The sequence below is a fragment of the Phyllostomus discolor genome, chromosome 2 (genome assembly GCF_004126475.2).
Source record: "Phyllostomus discolor isolate MPI-MPIP mPhyDis1 chromosome 2, mPhyDis1.pri.v3, whole genome shotgun sequence".
Taxonomy (NCBI): Eukaryota; Metazoa; Chordata; class Mammalia; order Chiroptera; family Phyllostomidae; genus Phyllostomus; species Phyllostomus discolor.
In genome coordinates, this window is record NC_040904.2 from 168,251,807 (window position 1) to 168,271,022 (window position 19,216).

General features: G+C 33.9%; 1 protein-coding gene across 3 annotated transcripts in view; it reads left to right on the top strand.

Moving 5' to 3' along the window:
* Positions 1 to 19,216, top strand: part of RPAP3 (RNA polymerase II associated protein 3) — a 32,170-nt gene that overhangs the window by 3,439 nt on the left and 9,515 nt on the right. For 2 of the 3 annotated variants that reach the window (XM_028532526.2, XM_028532525.2), the window contains 10 exons: positions 1,090 to 1,230; positions 4,704 to 4,826; positions 5,845 to 5,972; positions 9,240 to 9,361; positions 10,049 to 10,119; positions 11,373 to 11,498; positions 12,274 to 12,401; positions 15,490 to 15,611; positions 17,151 to 17,221; positions 17,338 to 17,439. In XM_028532526.2, the coding sequence (XP_028388327.1) occupies positions 1,090 to 1,230; positions 4,704 to 4,826; positions 5,845 to 5,972; positions 9,240 to 9,361; positions 10,049 to 10,119; positions 11,373 to 11,498; positions 12,274 to 12,401; positions 15,490 to 15,611; positions 17,151 to 17,221; positions 17,338 to 17,439 (1,134 nt within the window). The remainder of the gene's footprint in view (positions 1 to 1,089; positions 1,231 to 4,703; positions 4,827 to 5,844; positions 5,973 to 9,239; positions 9,362 to 10,048; positions 10,120 to 11,372; positions 11,499 to 12,273; positions 12,402 to 15,489; positions 15,612 to 17,150; positions 17,222 to 17,337; positions 17,440 to 19,216) is intronic. The other variant, XM_036019129.1, reaches the window with a different exon arrangement.

Genomic DNA, 19,216 nt, shown 5'->3' on the forward strand with positions numbered 1-19,216 from the left:
TTTTTTAATTTTAATCATTGTTCAAGTACAGTTTTCTCCCCCCTACTCCCATTCCAGCCCACCCACCCAACCCTCCCTCCTTCACCCCCATTACCCCCCACCCCTAGTTTTTGTTAAAGATTTTTTTAAAAGAGTTTATTTATTTTTAGAGAGAGGGGAAGGAGGGAGAAAGAGAGGGAGAGAAACATCAATAGGTTGCCTTTAGCACGCACCTCCCCTCTCCACCACCTGGGGACCTGGCCAGCAACCCAGGCATGTGCCCTTACTGGAAATCAAATCCACGGCTTTTCGGTTCGTAGGCTGATGCTCAGTCTACTGAGCTGTACCAGCCAGGGTGTAAATGTCCTAATTGAGTTCTTACTTCAGAATCCAGCAAAACTATTTATTTTTAAATAAAGCAGCTTTTAAAATGGGTTGTGAAAGTACTGAAATTGAAGTGATTTGCTTCCTGCTAACATTTAAAAAAAATTTTTCCTTTTGAAAGTATTTGCAATAGTTGTGTTAACTATAGTAAGACAATTTTAAGGTTTAGTGAATAGTTAGTTACTGAAAGGAAGACCATATGATAATTCTTAAGTGAACAGCATCATAAAATATGTAGGTGTGTACATATATCTCATATATCATATATAAATATATACTCAGTGACATTAACACACACTATTGCCATAACAACGTAGATTACCTAAGTTCAATCAACCTTTTTCTAAAGACTTTTTTCTTGCTGTATGTAAGGATGTGGAGGCAGTTTAGTTTGCCATTGTACTATTGCCAATTCATTGTACTAAGGCTGAAGATCAGTTAGTTTTTGAAGTTTGAATTGAGGATTGTAAATTAAGTATATAATTAAAATTTCTGGGTAATAACTTTTCTTGTGACTAAATAATGCTCAACATTTGTCAAAGAATGAGTCAAACTTTTCAAGCATAAATTATTATAAGTGAAGTTAGTAAACTGGTATTTTTAAGCATTTGGAAATTAAATTTAAAAATACTTCTTACATGAAATATAATTTAGTGAGAATTTTAAATGTTGCTAGTTATACAAAAAATTAATAGAGTGGTGCTCAAAACGTATTTTTCCCCCCAGAATTTACCTCCTATCCGAAATAAGAATTTTAGGAAAAAGAAGAAAGGTAAAGCGAAAGAGTCATCTAAAAAAACCAAAGATGAAAACACAAAAAACAGGATAAAGTCTTATGATTATGAGGCGTGGGCAAAACTTGATGTGGTAAGTTAAGTTAGTTATGTGCTTTTTAGTATTTGAGTAAAATTTTCTTGGCATTAGTTGAGAGTCATGAATTAAATGGAAAATAATATCAAGTTCTTACAACTGCTTTTTTCTCTTATAAACATTTTATGTGTAATAAAAATTTAATTATATAATTCTTCATTTAACCAGATTAGTTGTTCTCCTGTAGTTATTTTTCAGTGAACAGTGGCTAAAACAGCCAGGATTCTTTTCTTTTTTCCTACTTTTCTTTCTTTGCAAAAATAGCACATAGAGGTCCCGTGTGTTCTTCACCCAGTTTTCCCCAATGGTTACATCTTAACTATAGTGTAGTATCAAAACCGGGAAACGGACATTGGTGCAATGAATGTGTATTTGTGGACCATTTTATCACATGTGTAGATTTGGGTAACTGCCATTTCAGTGAAGCAGAGATCTCCTTTGTGTTACACAGTTGTAGTTGTACCTACTTCCCTCCTCCCCACCATCTCTAATCCCTGAATTCTAAGGTAGTAATACTCAGAAGAGAACAACTGCCAGTATTTTTTTTTTTATATATACTGAAGGACCTGTTGAATAGTAGCTGAAAGAGAATGCCTTTGTGTCTGGTCTTAGGACTGGGGCTTATGACAGTAAAAGCAGGTCTGTCTTGATGTCAGGAAGGTGGGCTTCACCCTTCTAGACCAGGTTTAGCAAAGTGTAGTGTGTGCCTCCCATCTCCTACCATGACACACAGTGTAACTGGAGAACCGGTGTTCTGCATCGGAGCTCCCTACCCAGGGCTCCAGGCAGCCACTGTCAAGTCAGGGAACCTGTGAAAGAGGACTTGAGTCTGACCCATCTTAAGGGGTGATTTAGTTAGGTTGATTTGGAGTGTACATTCCCTTTCAGTCTTTTAAACGTGTTTACGTAATATTTGATTCATACAAAAGAGCATATGGAGATACATGTTCTGAATCATAACAATAAAATGAATACAGGGATGGGCAAAAGTAGGTTTACAGTTGTTCATATGGAAAACAATACAATAATTAATAAGTAATAATATAAGAATAAATTTTGTTTTGCGTACTCACAATTGCAAACCTACTTTTGTCCGACCCTTGAAAGAAACCTGATACTGGGCAAGAAGTTGAAAGGCAGAAACCAGTCAGATCGCTGTCAGTAAAGAGTCAGCTAATGGTGGCTTAAAAAATTATTGCACATTAATTTGCTGCCCACCTACATGTCTAAAACCAGAAAGAAGTTCTTTTGGCGAGTGTACACACTGTAGCAACCATGTAGACACCTACATTACACTCAACAAAAACAAGTGCTGTCTTAGTTACCAGACTGAGAATAGCCCAACTCAGCAAGAAGTCTAGTGTACAGGGATGGGCAAAAGTAGGTTTACACTTGTAATAGAAATAAATAATGCAATAATAAGCAACAGTACAAGAATAGACTGTTTTGAATATTCACAACTGTAAATCTACTTTTGCCCACTCCTGTATGTGAATCCACCATCTAATTTAAAGAGAATTTTTCCAGTCTTGTTGAAGCTGCCAGTTTGCTCCTTTCCTATCCCATGTTCTTTTCTACCCCCAAATGTAACCACTATTCTCATTTTTATGTTTGTTATTCTTTGCACTTTTCTGTTTAACAGTTTTATTGAGATATACAAGAAATCCAAAAAATCTTAAGTGTATAGCTGCCTCGATTTTTACTCATGTATTTATGTGAGAAACCACCGTCCAGATCAAGATACAGAACATTTCCAGCAGATCACAGTTTCACTGTGAATGTATCAAAATTAGTGTATCCATTCTATTGGCATGCATTTGGGTTTCCAGTTTTGAGCTATTATGGTAAACCTGCTGTGAACATTTTTGTACATGACTTTTGATATAAGCATCTGTGGTAGAATTTGCTGGGTCATAGTTTATATGTACATTTAGCTTTAGAGGATACTGCCAAATGGTTTTCCAAATTAGTTGAATTTTTCTTAATGAAATCAAGCAAGGCTAATTGACTCGGGAGTGCTGGCACTATTACTTGAGTAGTTTGCCATTTGTATATACTGTAAATTCAGTATTGTCCTGATGTAAGAAAAATATGGTTTTGGGTCTTGAATTTATTGATGTTGGAAATGATACTTTCTGAACTTGTGAGTTATTCTCTGCTTAGTATCATATAGTCTGCTTTCATTTTTTTGTAACTTTACCCCCTCTTATAAAGCCCTTTTTCTTTGCATAAGTTAGTATCTTATAATGCTTTTTCCTGAAAAGCACCATTTCAGATGATTTTTTAGAGAGGCGTTTTCTACACAGTCATTTACTCATTGAACTCCAGTTTTGTGTGGCCAGCGTGTCATGGTTGTGCTGCATTGCTTGACCTTGTCATTCTAGTGTATCTATACAAGATAGAGGTGCTTGCTTACCATTCCATTCTGGTTCAGGTCTCAGCCACTGCTCTAGTGCACTGATGTCACTGATTTTCTACACATGTCAGCGTAGGAGGGTTGGGCAGTCTTGGCTTTAATGTTGGTAAGCTGGTGGTAGTTCTAGCATTTTCATGCTAAAACACATAGCTGAATTTCAGTCCATTTTTTAACATTCACTCAATGAAACTAAGTATAGATTACATTTTGTTTTTAACTTACCAGCAATTTTTTCCTAAAGTAAATTATTTTAAATAGTATGTTATTTGTTAAATGCAAAAAGGATTTCATTTATATAATTAAAATTTTTGTTTAAATGAGCTTCAATGAACTTTTTAATGCTTAATGGTTTAAAAATCACTGCAAATTATTTATCATATATGATAAAGATATGATTGTAAAAAATCTGTTGGGGTTCATGAAATGACTTATTACCTTGAAAGGAATGTGTGAGTCAAAAGCAATTGGGAATTGCTACACTAGCATATTACATATTTTCTTTGGTAGAGCAGCTACATTTTAAAGTGTAATGCAAGACAGTATATTTCAGTTTCTGTGTTTCAGTCTCTTCAATTGAAGATCATGGGTAGTTATACCTACTTCATAGGTTGTGAGAATCAGTAGTTAATGATGCTTTATAAGCAGCAATTGTTTCAAAAAGAGAAAAGAAAAAATATTTTTAGAAAAAAAATTTCTTTGTTATTGGTTGCTGTTACGTTACTTTGGGGTTACTTGCAAACTTTGCTTACATTAAACCATAATATCTCACTGCTAATAGTTTGTGATTTAGGGGTGGTTTGTAGACTCAATATATTGATTTAGATTACTTTATGAGTTCAAAGTCAGATTCTTTAAGTGGGTTGGATCTTGGTTTTCTAAACAAGGTACCTTTTTCTCTGTATGTAACTTAACAGTGAGAGATTATTTGGGTTGCTTTTGTAGGCCTTTCAGTCTTTAGAGCATAACAATTTAAGTTCTGTTGAGTGTCCTTTTTTGTAGGTCTTTTTTTTAAATGTTCATGTACTTATGAGCACTGTTTTACTTATGATTTCAGGAAAGTATTCTTGATGAACTTGACAAAGAAGAGACTACCCATGATTCTCTGTCTCAAGAATCAGAGTCAGAAGAAGATGGAATTCATGTAGATTCACAAAAGGCCCTTGCTCTAAAAGAAAAGGTACTCTTTAATAGTTAGCTTTAGGTTCCTTCAGATGGGAAGGATGTATAGAAAATCATGTGGATTCCAAGATTTCTTTAGCATAGTTTAGGGATGTTCACCCTCTAATTGTTTATTGGCTGTATCCCTCTCGGGAGGCACATGCTTAGTGGTTAGGAGTGTATGTTCTGAAACTAGATTACTTGGATTCAAATCCTGTCACAAGTTCTTTAAATTGCGTGTACTGAGTTTTCTCAGCTGTAAAATAGGATTAATATATTTTTTAAAGATTTTATTTATTTATTTTTAGAGAGGGAAGGGAGGGAGAAAGAGAAACATCAATGTGTGGTTGCTGGGGGTCATGGCCTGCAACACAGGCATGTGCCCTGACTGGGAATCGAACCTGCGATGCTTTGGTTCACAGCCCGTGCTCAATCCACTGAGCTACGCCAGCCAGGGCTTAGCATTAATATTGTTAATAAACCTCAGTGGGTTATTGTGAATATTAAATGGATTCTTTCATGTAGAGTGCTGGGACTGTACAGAGGGTCGTTCCACGGTTTTAGTAGTAGATGGGAGTAACCTAAAATCAGCATATGACTCTTGACATGAATATTACATCCACTCCTCCATATCTCAGTCCATCTGTGGTTACTATTTGGAATATTCATCTCCCTGAGGAGTGCCTCATGATTATAAAACTAGATATATTGTTTTTAAAAAATGTGGCACTCTTTTCACATTAAACTTCATCTCAATACCTTTTTATGGTTACATTTTTTGGGGTTATTATTATCAATAAAAAGTATATAATGTAAATATTTTACTCATTTTTCTGCTAGGACTCTCGGATTGTGTTCATGCTATGACTGTATAGTGAATTTCAACAGTTGTAGAAAAGACCATTTGCTTCGTCGTCTTTTCTTCCTGTTAGCCTTGATCACACAGCTAATGAGTTATATAAACACATGGATAATATTGAAAAAAATTGGGTCTGTAATTCTGTGCCAGTATATATTTGACTTGTATGCTTTTTCAGGGCAATAAGTACTTCAAACAAGGAAAATATGATGAAGCAATTGAGTGCTACACCAAAGGCATGGATGCCGATCCATATAACCCTGTGTTGCCAACAAACAGAGCATCAGCATACTTTAGAATGAAAAAGTAAGGAATATCTGTAAACTGTGCCTATTTTATGTATATGGAGACTGGCATTTTAAATAATTTTTCATGATAAAATGTGTGGAAAAGTTGAAAAAGTACATTTCTTTTCAGCTGTAAATTCTTATAGCTCATTCCTATTATTGAGCTATTTTATTTAAGCCATTTTAAAAGTCAGGTGCTCAAACAATACCCCCATAACTCATTTTACTGATGTGTTCCTCCTCCAAAAATCAAATAATTCACAAAAGAAAGAAGAATTTGACTGGTTAAACATTTTTAGGAATCAATTTCCTCCATTATTTTGAAAAATGATTTATCTACTATTTACCCTTGAGAACTTTCATTATGGTAAACATAAAATATGTTCCAACATTTATCTCTAAGTCATACTGACTGTTTAAATACATTCTTACTGTTAAAAAACATAAATGTGTCATGGTCTTATTATAAGTAGGGAACTGACCTATCATAAGAATTTTTAAAATGACAAATACCATCAAGGAAGACATTCTTACTGTTTTTTTTTTTAAATTTATCATATTCTTTTTTTTTAAGATTTTATTTATTTTTTTATTTTTTTAGAGAGGGAAGGGAGGGAGAGAGAGAGAGAGAGAGAAACACATCAATGTGCGGTTGCTGGGGGCTCTGGCCTGCAACCCAGGAATGTACCCTGGCTGGGAATCGAACCTGGGACACTTTGGTTCCCAGCCCGCGCTCAATCCACTGAGCTACGCCAGCCAGGGCTCATTCTTACTGTTTTAATTATCATTTGGAAGTATGAATTATATTGGTGTCTGAATTTTTACTGTTTTAAATAGCATATTTTTAGATCTTTGAAATTTATGCTATTAATATCCTGACAAAGGATAGGTGGATATTTACATTTTATAATATTTGATATCTATAGTATGTATAAGTGAAGAATAGTTTTAAATAATTCCATTTGAAGCCATCATATACTTTTAAGAACCAGGACATTACTATTTTTGAGGCCACCTTGATAAGCCTTTTACATATCCTGACCATTCCTCTCTCAGTTAACCACTATTTGAATTGTACATTATTCTTTTGATTAAGAAGTTTATTATCTACATATCCTGCTTAAGGTATTAGATACTTTGCTTATTTTTGAACTGTAAAAGATTATTATACTGAATGTAATCTTAAATTTCTCCGAATATTAAATTTCTCAGGTTTATCATGTTTCACATATAGCTGTAGACCTCTCTTTTTCCCTGTTAGTTATGGTTTCTTTTTAGGAATATACCATTATGTATCCCTTCTCATGTTGCTGAATTGTTGATTTCTTTCTTTTTTCCTCTCCTTCCTTTCCTTCTTTATTTATAAACAGTGATACTATGAACTCATGAACGCTTTTGTACGTGTTTCTTGGTGCTGGGTGTAGGGTGCTCATGTGTTCAGCTTTAAATGGTGACGACCAATTGTTACGAAGGCAGTTGTACAAATTTACATTTCCTATTAGTGGTATGTAAGAATACCTGTTCCGTATGGTTTTTAAAAGAAATTTTTAATTGAATCTATTGGGGTGATATTGATTAATAAAATTATATAGGCTTCAGGTATACAGTTCTGTAATAGTTCTGTAATACATCATCTGCATATTGTATTGTGTGTTCACCACCCCAGTTCCTATTCTATTTCTTTACCAGTGTTGATATAATAGGGCTTCTTGATTGTTTCCAGTCAAGGGATTATAAAATGATAATTCACTGTGGTCTTAATTTGCATTTTCCCAGTTTCTAAGGAGACTGATCATCTTATATGTTTATACACTACTTATATTTTCTGTAAAATGCTTGTTTTGTTTTTAGCCTCTTTTCTGTTAGGTTGTTTTACTATTAATTTTGAAGAGTTCTTTATTCTGGATACTAATTCTTGAGTGTTTGTTTATAATAATCATCTCCTAATTTGTAGCTTATCTTCTTTCCTTTCTTTATGGAATCTTGATAAACAAAAATTCATAACTTTATTGATTTTTAGAAAAAATGTTAGCGCTTTTTAAAATACAATTTGTTAAAAGTAGTTTCCTTTCCTGGGATCATCATAGTCTCCTATATCCTAAAAGTTTTTGTTTTACTCTTCACATATGCTAAGTATAGCATGTTTTACTTTTTATGTATGCTAAAAGTAGAGTTCCAATTTCATATCTTTTCATATCATCATCCCAATTGTTCCATCCCTAGTTACTGACTGTCCATGTTTTCCTTGTGGATCTACAGTGCCACCATGTCACATGTCAAGTTTGTATGGGCCTCTTTTTCATCTCTTTCCCTGTTCTTCAGGTTGCTCTGTTGCCTATTGCTATACCCATTCCACACTGTCTTTAATTACTATAGCATCATAATTATGTCTTGTATATGGTGTACGGTATGTTACCCTACCTCATTCTTCAGGAATGTCTTGGGTGTTCTTGAACTTTTGCTTATCAGTATAAATTTTAGAATCATCTTGTCAAATTCCTTGAAAAATTCTGTTTGGATTTTGATTATAATTGCTTTGGATTTATAGATTAGTTTGGAGAGAATTACATTGTTATGCTTCTGTACCTTATAGGTTAATGTGAAATATCTCCACTTGAGTCTTCTATATTTTTTTAAGATTTTATTTATTTATTTTTAGAGAGGGAAGGGAGGGAGAAAGAGAGAGAGAGAGAGAAACCTCAATGTGTGGTTGCTGGGGGTCATGGCCTGCAACCCAGGCATGTGCCCTGACTGGGAATTGAACCTGCGATGCTTTGGTTTGCAGCCTGTGCTCAATCCACTGAGCTATGCCAGCCAGGGCAGTTTTACAGTTTTCTGCATGTGGGACTTCTACATCTTTTGTTAGATTTGTTTTTTGTTGCTGATCTGTAGTAAAGTAGCCAGCTTGCCAAACTTTGTTATTTGTAACACTGTCTCTACATTGTTTTGAGATTTTTAGGGGGACCATCATATCATCTGAGAATGTCAGTTTTGTTCCTTTCCAGTCCTTTTAGCTGTCTTTCTTTCTTATGGGACAGTATTATGAGGGCCTATAGTACAATACTGAGAAAAAAACAGTAATAGTGGACATTCTTATTCTTTGTTTTAAAGATATTGCTACTTAACAGTTTACTGTAAAAAATTACTGCTTTTAATAGGCTTATTAAGTAAAAGGAGGTGAGAAACATCCCTTTCATTGGAAAATTAATTGCCTTTTTGGGGATTTCAGAAAGAAATTTTGAAGTTAACAAATTATTTTTATTAACTTTAATTTTTTAAATTACAGGTTTGCTGTTGCTGAGTCTGATTGTAATTTAGCAGTTGCCTTGAATAGAAGTTATACAAAGGCTTATGCAAGACGAGGTGCTGCTCGATTTGCTTTGCAAAAATTAGAGGATGCCAAAAAAGGTATTAATATTTTCCAGGTCATCAGTATCTAAAAAACTTCTTTAATGGTTTAATTTAAAAGATATTATACAAAGAATATTGGGTAATCACAGTTAATACTTTCAGAGAGCTTCTGTATTGGTATAAAGTTCATTTTTATAATTTAAAAGTTATCTTGATATTTTGGGAAAGAATGCATTATATGCTGCCAAGTAGACTTTGGTTCAGATTCTCATTCCACCATGTACTAGCTGTGTGACCAGGGGAAGGTTGTATATCTTCTCTGATTTTCAGTTCGTCATCTGTAAATGGGGATGAAAACATCTTGTTGGCTCTTGTGAGGCTAGAGATAATGCATGCAAAGCTCTTAACATATTTGCATCATATTACTCCATAAAATTGGTTTGTGTAATATAAATTATAGTCTGAGTAAAGTTGGTATCTAAAAGAGTCTGCTGCGTTTTGGTTTTATGATGACTTACGACAGCAAGTATCCTTCCTGGGGCTGGAGGGAGAAGGTGATCTAGTAGGATTTTGTCTGTCTTGGGGGAGAACGGGGAGAGCCCAGTAGCCTAATGTTAGTATTTCTTCATTCCTTTCAATTTTGCTGTGGGACAGTTGCCTGGTTGTCACATGTAGCAGCAAATGATGATTGTTTATATATATATATATGTCTTTCAAATATTCTTTATCTTCTGTTTTACTCAGATTATGAAAAAGTGTTAGAACTGGAACCAAATAACTTTGAAGCAACAAATGAACTCAGGAAAATTAATCAGGTAAACCAGTTATTTCAATTCACTAGATTACTTACTGCCTTTTTTTATGAAGTAAGGATTTTAGTATAGATTTTGTACTGTAGACTATTTTTAAGATTTTACTTACTTATTTTTAGAGAGAGGGGAAGGGAGGGAGAAAGAGTGGGAGAGAAACATCAATGTGTGGTTGCCTCTCACACACCCCCCAACTGGGAACCTGCCCTGCCTGCATCCCAGGCATGAGCCCGGACTGGGAATGAAACTGGTGACCCTTTGGTTCACAGGCTGGCATTTAGTCTACTAAGTCATACCAGCCAGGGTGTACTATAGATTATTTAATATGGACATTTTTCTAATTTTAATTCTTTATTATACTATAGAGTTTTACCAAATTTGCAAAAAAGGTGTAGTATAATGGTATTTAAAGAACCTTAACTAATAATCATTTTAGAAAGTTGTTTGAGATCTTTAGAACTACTATTGCTTTATTTTTTCACAGGTAGACAGAACTGTTTTTCATTATCTGATTCTCTTTTTTTGTTTGTTTTGGCGTGTGTTTTGATTTCTGTACTCAACTTTTGCATATTTCTTTGATTTTGTAATTTTTAAGTTGCATCTTTGTAATTTATATCATAGCAAAAATCTTATTATTTTTGTAACAGTAAGAAAATAGTTATTATTTAAATGTAAAATTTGTTTTCAGATGATACTGAACAGTTACATTCCTTTCACTTTGCCATTGAATCGGTTATAATTATTTTACCATATGTTGAAACTGAGAAAAAAGTGACGATGATTGGGAAAAATCTTCTTTTAAATATTGCCATTATTTATTGCACATAAAATCTGTTGGTAAATATATCAATTTGTTTATAATTGTGAAATATATTGTATATTTTTGTATTTTGTCCTAGATTAAATAATGACTATGAAAATTAAATTTGAGAAATTTGGTGATGTAATCCTAATTACCTATTTTAGTTTTGAAAATAGTTCTTAGAACAGTACCTTGTTTGTAGAAATTCAATAAATACTTGTTGAATAAATAAACGAATACCTACATTCAGTGGATACTACTTATTTTAATTGCAATAAGATGCACATTAAAGTTATAGTCTTTTTTTTAATAAGTAGAAAGACTTTGAATTAGTAAAAATGTTGTTTTGAGAAATGTGGCAGAAATTCTAATATGCTTTAGTGGTCTAGTATTTTAGAGTCAAATACATATATGCATCTTGCATTACTTGTTTCAGTTTAGCTGCTCTGTCTCCTAGGCTTTAACATCCAAAGAAGACTCACACCCAAAGGAAGCCGGCACGGTGATTAAGTCAACTGAAGGAGAGAAGAAGCAAGTTGAAGAGCAGCAGAATAAGCAGCAGGCCATTTCAGAGAAAGATCTGGTAATCCAGAGTTCCAACATATATATGTTTTGCTGAGTTTACTCTTAGTTTCTTATATATTAGTTAAGTTTCTCTTTTTTCTCATATTATACTAAAATTATTTTTCAGTAGGAACTAAAAGTAAGTATAATAAAACTTTTGAATTAAACTATTCAAAATTTGAGTAATTGATGACTTAATACATAATTTTTAAAAAAGCATTTAATTTTGGGGAACAAATTACTTATGAGCATTTTAACATATATTTACATGTGGTTATAAATTTAACAGAAATAAATTATCATTCATTCTTATTTATAATTCTTTTTTTTATTAGTTCATACTGAACTATTTCTGATAAAAAATTCCAATAGAAATCCTGATTTGAGATTTATATATTTATAGCATTCAAGGACCCACAGAGGACCCTAGTAAATACTTATGGAATGATTCTTGATTGATTTACCTGACTTTGATTATAAATAAATGTTACAATAAAATCTAGTATACATACTTCAATGCAGTTTTTTTTTAAGATTTTATTTATTTATTTTTAGAGAGGGAAGGGAGGGAGAAAGAGAGAGAGAGAGAAACATCAATGTGCGGTTGCTGGGGGCCGAGGCCTGCAACCCAGGCATGTGCCCTGACTGGGAATCAAAACTGCAATGCTTTGGTTCGCAGCCTGTGCTCAATCCACTGAGCTACGCCAGCCAGGGCAGTGTTTCTTAAGATTTGAATTCAACTAATTTTTTGTGTATGTTTTCATCCTTTTTCATACTTCTATCCAAAATGATAGGGGAATGGATTTTTCAAAGAGGGAAAATATGAAAGAGCAATTGAATGCTATACTCGAGGAATAGCAGCAGATGGCACTAATGCTCTTCTTCCAGCTAACAGAGCAATGGCCTATCTGAAGATTCAGAAGTAAGTATTGGTTACATTTAATGTTTTTCAGGATGAAAATGAAATTTACCATAAATTGGCATATTGGTTAAATAAATTAAAATGTATTTACTCTTAAGCACTAAAGATAAAATGAGAGGGGGAGAGAGAGAGAGAAAGGCAGTGTATGTGTGTCATAGTACGTATAAAGTAAATTTACTCTTATAAATGATTTCCACTTTAATAGTCTGGCATTACACAGTTTAATGCTTTTTAAATTTCTTTATGCATGTTATTCTGAATTAGTGATTTGAAAATTATTTTTAACCTTGTAATCCTTTGGGCAAAGTCTTATCTAGAAGTGTTTTTTGTATACACACACACACAACACAAAAGGGAATTGCTGTCATGGAAACGACTAGTCGATTATATATGCAGCTAAAACTTGGTCCTGTGATAGTCACCAGCTGTCTCTGGATACACTCAGGGGTTCCGGGTTGGGCATTCAGCAAGATAATATCTGATGGCAGAAACTGTCTTACATTTCTTTGTATCTTTCGTAATAGTACTTCACACACTAGTGACAGATTTTTTCTAATGCTATAAGTATTATAAGTAGAGATTTTAAACTTCTTTGTGCCATGGACCCCTTTGGCTACATTGCGAACCTTTCTCAGAATAAGTTTTAAATGTTTAATTACACATTTAGGATTATAAAGGAAACCAATTATTTTGAAATATAGTTTTAAACATACTAATATTTTTGATGTATATATAAAATTTGCAGTGTATAAAATACAATGGTATGTATACTTTTTAAAAAGCACTACATAATGAGAGTACATTTAATGTATAAGCAAGTTAAAGTTAAAAATATTTTAAAGACAGTAATATAAAAGCTTGAATAATGACATTAGAATTGGGTGATCTTTGACACATCTTCTACATATTGATTAACCAATAAGTATAGATAAGAAATAGAGAGGAACATCGATGATTATGTTACTAGTGTGATAACATATGACTTCACTCTTTGGCATTTGATTGACTGCTAGGGATAGAGTTGCCCAGCTGTTAGCTAGCTACGTTGTAGGAGCATCTGAAACAGGGATGGTACCACCACATTGAAACAGCTAGAAGGTTAAGTTGCTACTGTAATTCTGAAAAGCAGTATTTTGAGATAATCTACTTTTACTAATATGGTTTGTTACTATAGTTGTAATTGAAAGAAAAGCAAAATTTTATTTAAAAGTTAGTGAAAATATGGATGTAATATTTATCTCATCCAAGTTGTCAGATCTCTTAAAGGGCCTCGTGTTAGGAACCCCTGTTGTAGAAGTAAATTTTGGTTGTATGTTTAACCTCATTGAAACTAACAGACATAACTAGAGATACATTTTTTTGATTAAAGATCATTGCATGTCTTCCTAGCTTATGAAAAGGTTGTATTTTTGCTATTTACAAATTGTGCATGATTTAAAAATTGTAAGACCTGGATTCTTAGGTTTGACTAATGCCAAGAATAATACCTTCTAATAGGTGAGAGATGATACTCCATTTATTTACTTATGTATTTATTTTTAATAATTCATTTTTTGTAGTATTTTCCATTACCGTTTATCCCCACAATACCCTGTTCCACCTTTACCTCCCCCACAATTACTGCATATATCTATGTTTATAAGACCTCTGATTTATTTTACTGTTTTAGTTGGTGATCACATTAGTATATTATAGCAAGTTAATGGTATATTTTAAGTTAAATATGACTCCTTTTATATTTTTTTCTAGTGTATCTTTTAGATTCACACTTAATGCAAAGGTGAATTTTCTTTTCCACATGGTGACTGTTGTCAGGCATTATAGACTAGAGGAGGAATATGAAAAGGGGCAACTTTCCAAACAGGAGTTTGAACTGAACTGATCTAAAGGGGCAGTGAGGTGAAAAAACTGATTGAGTGACCCAGTAGAGGTTCAGAGGCTTAGGAGTGGGAAATTTCATGGTCACTCCTGAAAAGGGCAAGTGGTCCATACATATTGCGGCTGTCACACAGGGGATAATGGCAAGGATCAGGCTGGAGAGTCACACAGGCCCCTTGTGTTCTGCAAAGGAACTTGTTTACCCTGGAAAGTGTGGGGGCTATGCAGGTGTCATGAATGGAAGAATGGTCAGGCTGTCGGGTAGAAAATGCATTGATACAGGCATGGACACACGGACCTTGCTTTCTTGTTGAAAAGTGAATTAAAGAATTCAGAGATGTCTAAGTTACTAGAAGATCTGGTTTTATTCATATGAGGTCTTGTTTTGAGGGTAGAATAGTATTCACTTAGGCCTTGGGGAGAATGTAATCATAAGAGATTGTTTAAAAAATATTTTTGTTATGAAAGTTTTCAAACTCTATGTACCAAATTATCTAGTTTCATAAAGCTATGCCTTCTTTTGTCATACTTGTTTCAGCTTTCACCCACCCTGAATTACTGTAAATGGTTGCAGACATTATGACATTTCATCCCTAAGGGATAATTCATACATAACCACAGTACTGTTATCATGCCAAATAAATTTACAATAATTCATTAATGTCATTTTGATGTATAGGAGGGTCTCAAGTTTTTGTGTTTTAGCTCTTCTTAGCTGCCTGTTATAGAGCAGTACCTAGTCAGACTGAGTTGATGGGTTGCATGGCTGAGTAGAATTTATGGATAAAGCGTCAGATGTTATACTCTGACACATAATGTTTTGTGTGGGTTGCTTTTCCTTAGATGATGTGTACTACAGGTAAATATTAATGATGTTTTATTAGAAATTAATGCCGGTTATCATTGTTAACATAGAGCATGTGCATATTGAGGGTTGGAGGGGAGGTAGACTGCCAGCAGTGCTATTCTTTTGTCTGATCTGCTCATACTTAACCATCCTAATTCCATCCTTTTCGGACTTTCCTTTAATCTGGATGCTTCCAAGAGTTGGTGAGAATATAAAATTTTACAATCACTTTCCCCCTCAAACACAGAGTTGGGGGTTGGTAATTATAATTATATGCATGCTTTTTGTGTTAGAAACTCAGTCTATATGAAGTTTTTCTGTAAGCTGTGTTTTTCCAGTTGGTAATTGTATCATGTTTAATAGATATGAAGAGGCTGAAAATGACTGCACACAAGCTATTTTATTAGATGGCTCATATTCTAAAGCTTTTGCCAGAAGAGGAACTGCAAGAACATTTTTGGGAAAGTTAAATGAGGCCAAACAAGGTATGACTCTCGGAACATCTGTCATTCACTCACTCATCCTGATGAGATTCCCAAGTTACAGAAGCAGGTTGTGCAGCTTTTTGATGGTTCAAGGTTACAGAACTTGCAGAAGTACATTTTCTTTCATAATTTAGGTCATAAACAGGTGGGCAGATTTGAGGGAATGCAGCTTCTGTAGTAGATCTGATTATCTTTTAATAGCATATAGTGTACTCTGGCTAGTTGCCAGTCAAAATGAATGAAAGATTTGAACTATAGGTGAGAAGAAAAAAAGCAAGAACAAGGCAAGAATGAAAAGGAAGGGAGCCAGCAGCTAGGGTACAGGATAGTGTGAGGTCTGTAGTGATGCCTCCTCCCCATTTTTCTTGATACTAGCTATATGGTTTTTTTTTTAAGATTTATTTATTTATTTTTTAGACAGAGGGGAAGGGAGAGAAAAGGAGAGGGAGGGCAACATCAATGTGCGGTTGCCCATTGCGTGCCTTCTACTGGGGACCTGGCCTGCAACCCAGGCATGTGGCTTAACTGGGAATTGAACCAGTGACCCTTTGTTTCACAGACCAGCACTCAATCCACTGAGCCACACCAGCCAGGGCAGTTATATGTTCTTTTATTGTTCCATGATCTGTCTTTTTAAGTATTCGTTAGTCTTTTTGAAGAACCTACTTGTTTCTGTTGTGTATGTTTTCTATTTATTTCTGCTCTTTATTTTCTTCCTTCAGCTGTCTTTAGGTTTACGAGTAATTTGCTGTTTTTTTAACTTTTTAACATCAGTACTTAGATAACTGTTTTTCAGTCTTTCTTCTTTCCTGATATGTGCATTTAAATCTGTCAGTTTCTCTCTAAGCCTGGCTTCAGCTGTAGCTCATGCATTTGTTCATTATGGTAAAATACACATAACATAAAATTTACTGTTCTAACCATATTGAGTACATTCACCTTGTGCAGCCATCACCATTATCTATCTCCAGAACTTTTTCATCATTTCATTCTGAAAATTATACTCATTCAACAGTAACTCTCCATTCTCTTTCTCCAGCCCCTGGTAGTCACTATTGTACTTCCTATCCCTGACTGACTATCTGAGGTACTTTGTATAAGTAGAATCATACAGTATTTTGTCCTTTTGCGTCTAGCTTATTTCACTTAGTATACTGTCTTCAAGGTTCATCCTTTCATCCGTGTTGTAGCATGTATCACAATTCAATTCCTTTTTAAGGCTGAATAATATTTCATCATATGGAAGTATCTTAGATTCTATGTTACCGTGCCATTTGTTAACAGTGGGAACTTTGGATGACCTCTAGGCCTCAGTCGTATCATCGGTAAAGTGGGGTTTTAGTGAGGGATACATGAGAATTCATACAAAAATAGCATTCAGTAAATGTTAGTTCTTGTTATCGCTCACCTATTTCCTAGCATCCTGAGTAAAGCTTCTTGAGATAAACATGGGATTACTTAACTAACTAAATATGTCATGTCTTGAACTTTATAAAGTGTTTTCACTAATTTGTTATATTCCTTAAAAATTCATTTTAGATTTTGAAACTGTTTTACTTCTGGAACCTGGAAATAAGCAAGCAGTAACTGAACTTTCCAAAATTAAAAAGGTAATTAATGTATTTTTTTCATCAAAATATGCTTTTATTTTCTGCAACATAAACACATTTATTTGTATAATTAACAATAATATTTTTATTTTCATGGTTACAAATATATTTTCAAGGAATTAATTGAGAAAGGACACTGGGATGATGTCTTTCTCGATTCTACTCAGAGGCAAAATGTGGTAAAACCCATTGATAATCCACCTCGTCTCGGATCAACTGTAAGTAAGGCAGCTTTGTATCAGTGTGGTAGGGATAGGAGATGGAAACTGTTGAATTAATTTCTTAACAGAAATGTTGAAGTCTCTTCCTAGGGCCATGTTTAGAATATTTAAAAAATACTTTTTAGGATTACTGATGTAATAACATTGAGGGGGGAAATAGAGCTATTAAGAGTTCTGGGGTAACTTTTAAAGTACCTTCAGTTTTTAATACCTTACATTTAAATGTTTCCACATATTTTCTGATATTAAAGGGATTTAAAGCAGCTTTACATTTTGTAATACTTAAGAATGTTTTACTATTATTCTTATTTGAGATTGGGATTGTATTATAATAGTTTTCTATCTCATGTGGAGTTAGGTCTAAAAATCAGCACTTAGGCAAAATCTTGTATAGGCAAGATTATGTTTTAAAATATGTACTGCATATTGTTTTTGGTATACCATACTGTTTTTCATTAAGTCTAATAACAAAGCTAAGTTTTTTTCTGCAATATTGGAACAAAAAGAGTAGCTGGCATGAATTCAGAAGTTTGTCTTGTGCTAAACTTTTAAAATTGAACTCATTTAAGGCAACTATATAATGTGATGCTAAGGTAGTTTCCATCATTGACATAGTTTTAGATATTATATATATGTATTTGAGAGGTAAAATACATACAGAAAAGTATACAAGATAAATTAAGATTTAAAGAATAATTATAAAGTAAACACCCATGAAACCACCAACCTGGTCAAAAAATTGGGAGGCATCAGTGCCCGGCCCCCCACTCCCGCCTCCCGAAATTTCTCCGCAGGCCCCTCACTGATAATGATCCTCTCCCTGCCCCCTAGGAATAACCGTTACGCATGGATGTTGCTTTGAGAGAAATAACAACTGTAAGAAATCATAGCAGATATTTTTATTCTCTTTTTTATGAAGAAAGGAAGAGAGGCAAAGCATGTTTTAATTAATTGTTTTGCCAAGTTCATATTTCATAATAGTGGCAGATGGATGAATCCTTAGTTTAATGCCTTTCCACTCTTCTTCCCCCCCCACCCTCACTGTTCTTATTGTGACTTTATTCTTGAATTTTCTGAGACAATACTCGTTTCATATATCAGGCATAAATCTAGTTGCTTTCATACATTATATTCATTTTCTGTTCTTTTCAGTAAAGGTGATTAAATGTTTAATTAAATGTGATTTAAATTTCTACATCTTTGTAAGACTTCTTCACAAAAATGAATTCACAGGTTTTAAGAAAGCCTTGGCAGACTTTCCTGTCCGTACTTATAAAGACATTGACATGTTACATATCAAATATCAGTATATGTAATGTCTCGTAGCCAAGATACTTTCAGAAGCTTTTGCAAATCTGTGGGGTTCTCTTCTCCCTCACTTTACAAATCAGTTTATGTTAATAGTTGTGAGGATGCAACATGAATTTAGTCTCTTGTGGCACAATTTCAAAACAGAACACCTCTATGAAATGAAAGATGTGGGGTAAGCCATTCTATAAGTGATCTAACATGAACAAAATTATTAATAGAAAAGGGGGAAATGGCTGTTTATTTTTATAACAGGTCTCCATAATGAAAATGTGGGCATTATTTAAAAAGAGAAGGTGCAGTTTGGCATAATGCTTTGTAAGAGTTGATTTGAGTCCCTCTCTTTATAAACTTTCAAATCTTAGGCAAGTTACCCAGTGCCTGTGTGATCCTGTTTCTCAAGTTGAAAATAACTCACAGATTAGTTGAGATCAAAAGAATAATGACCATTAATACTAAGGCAGTG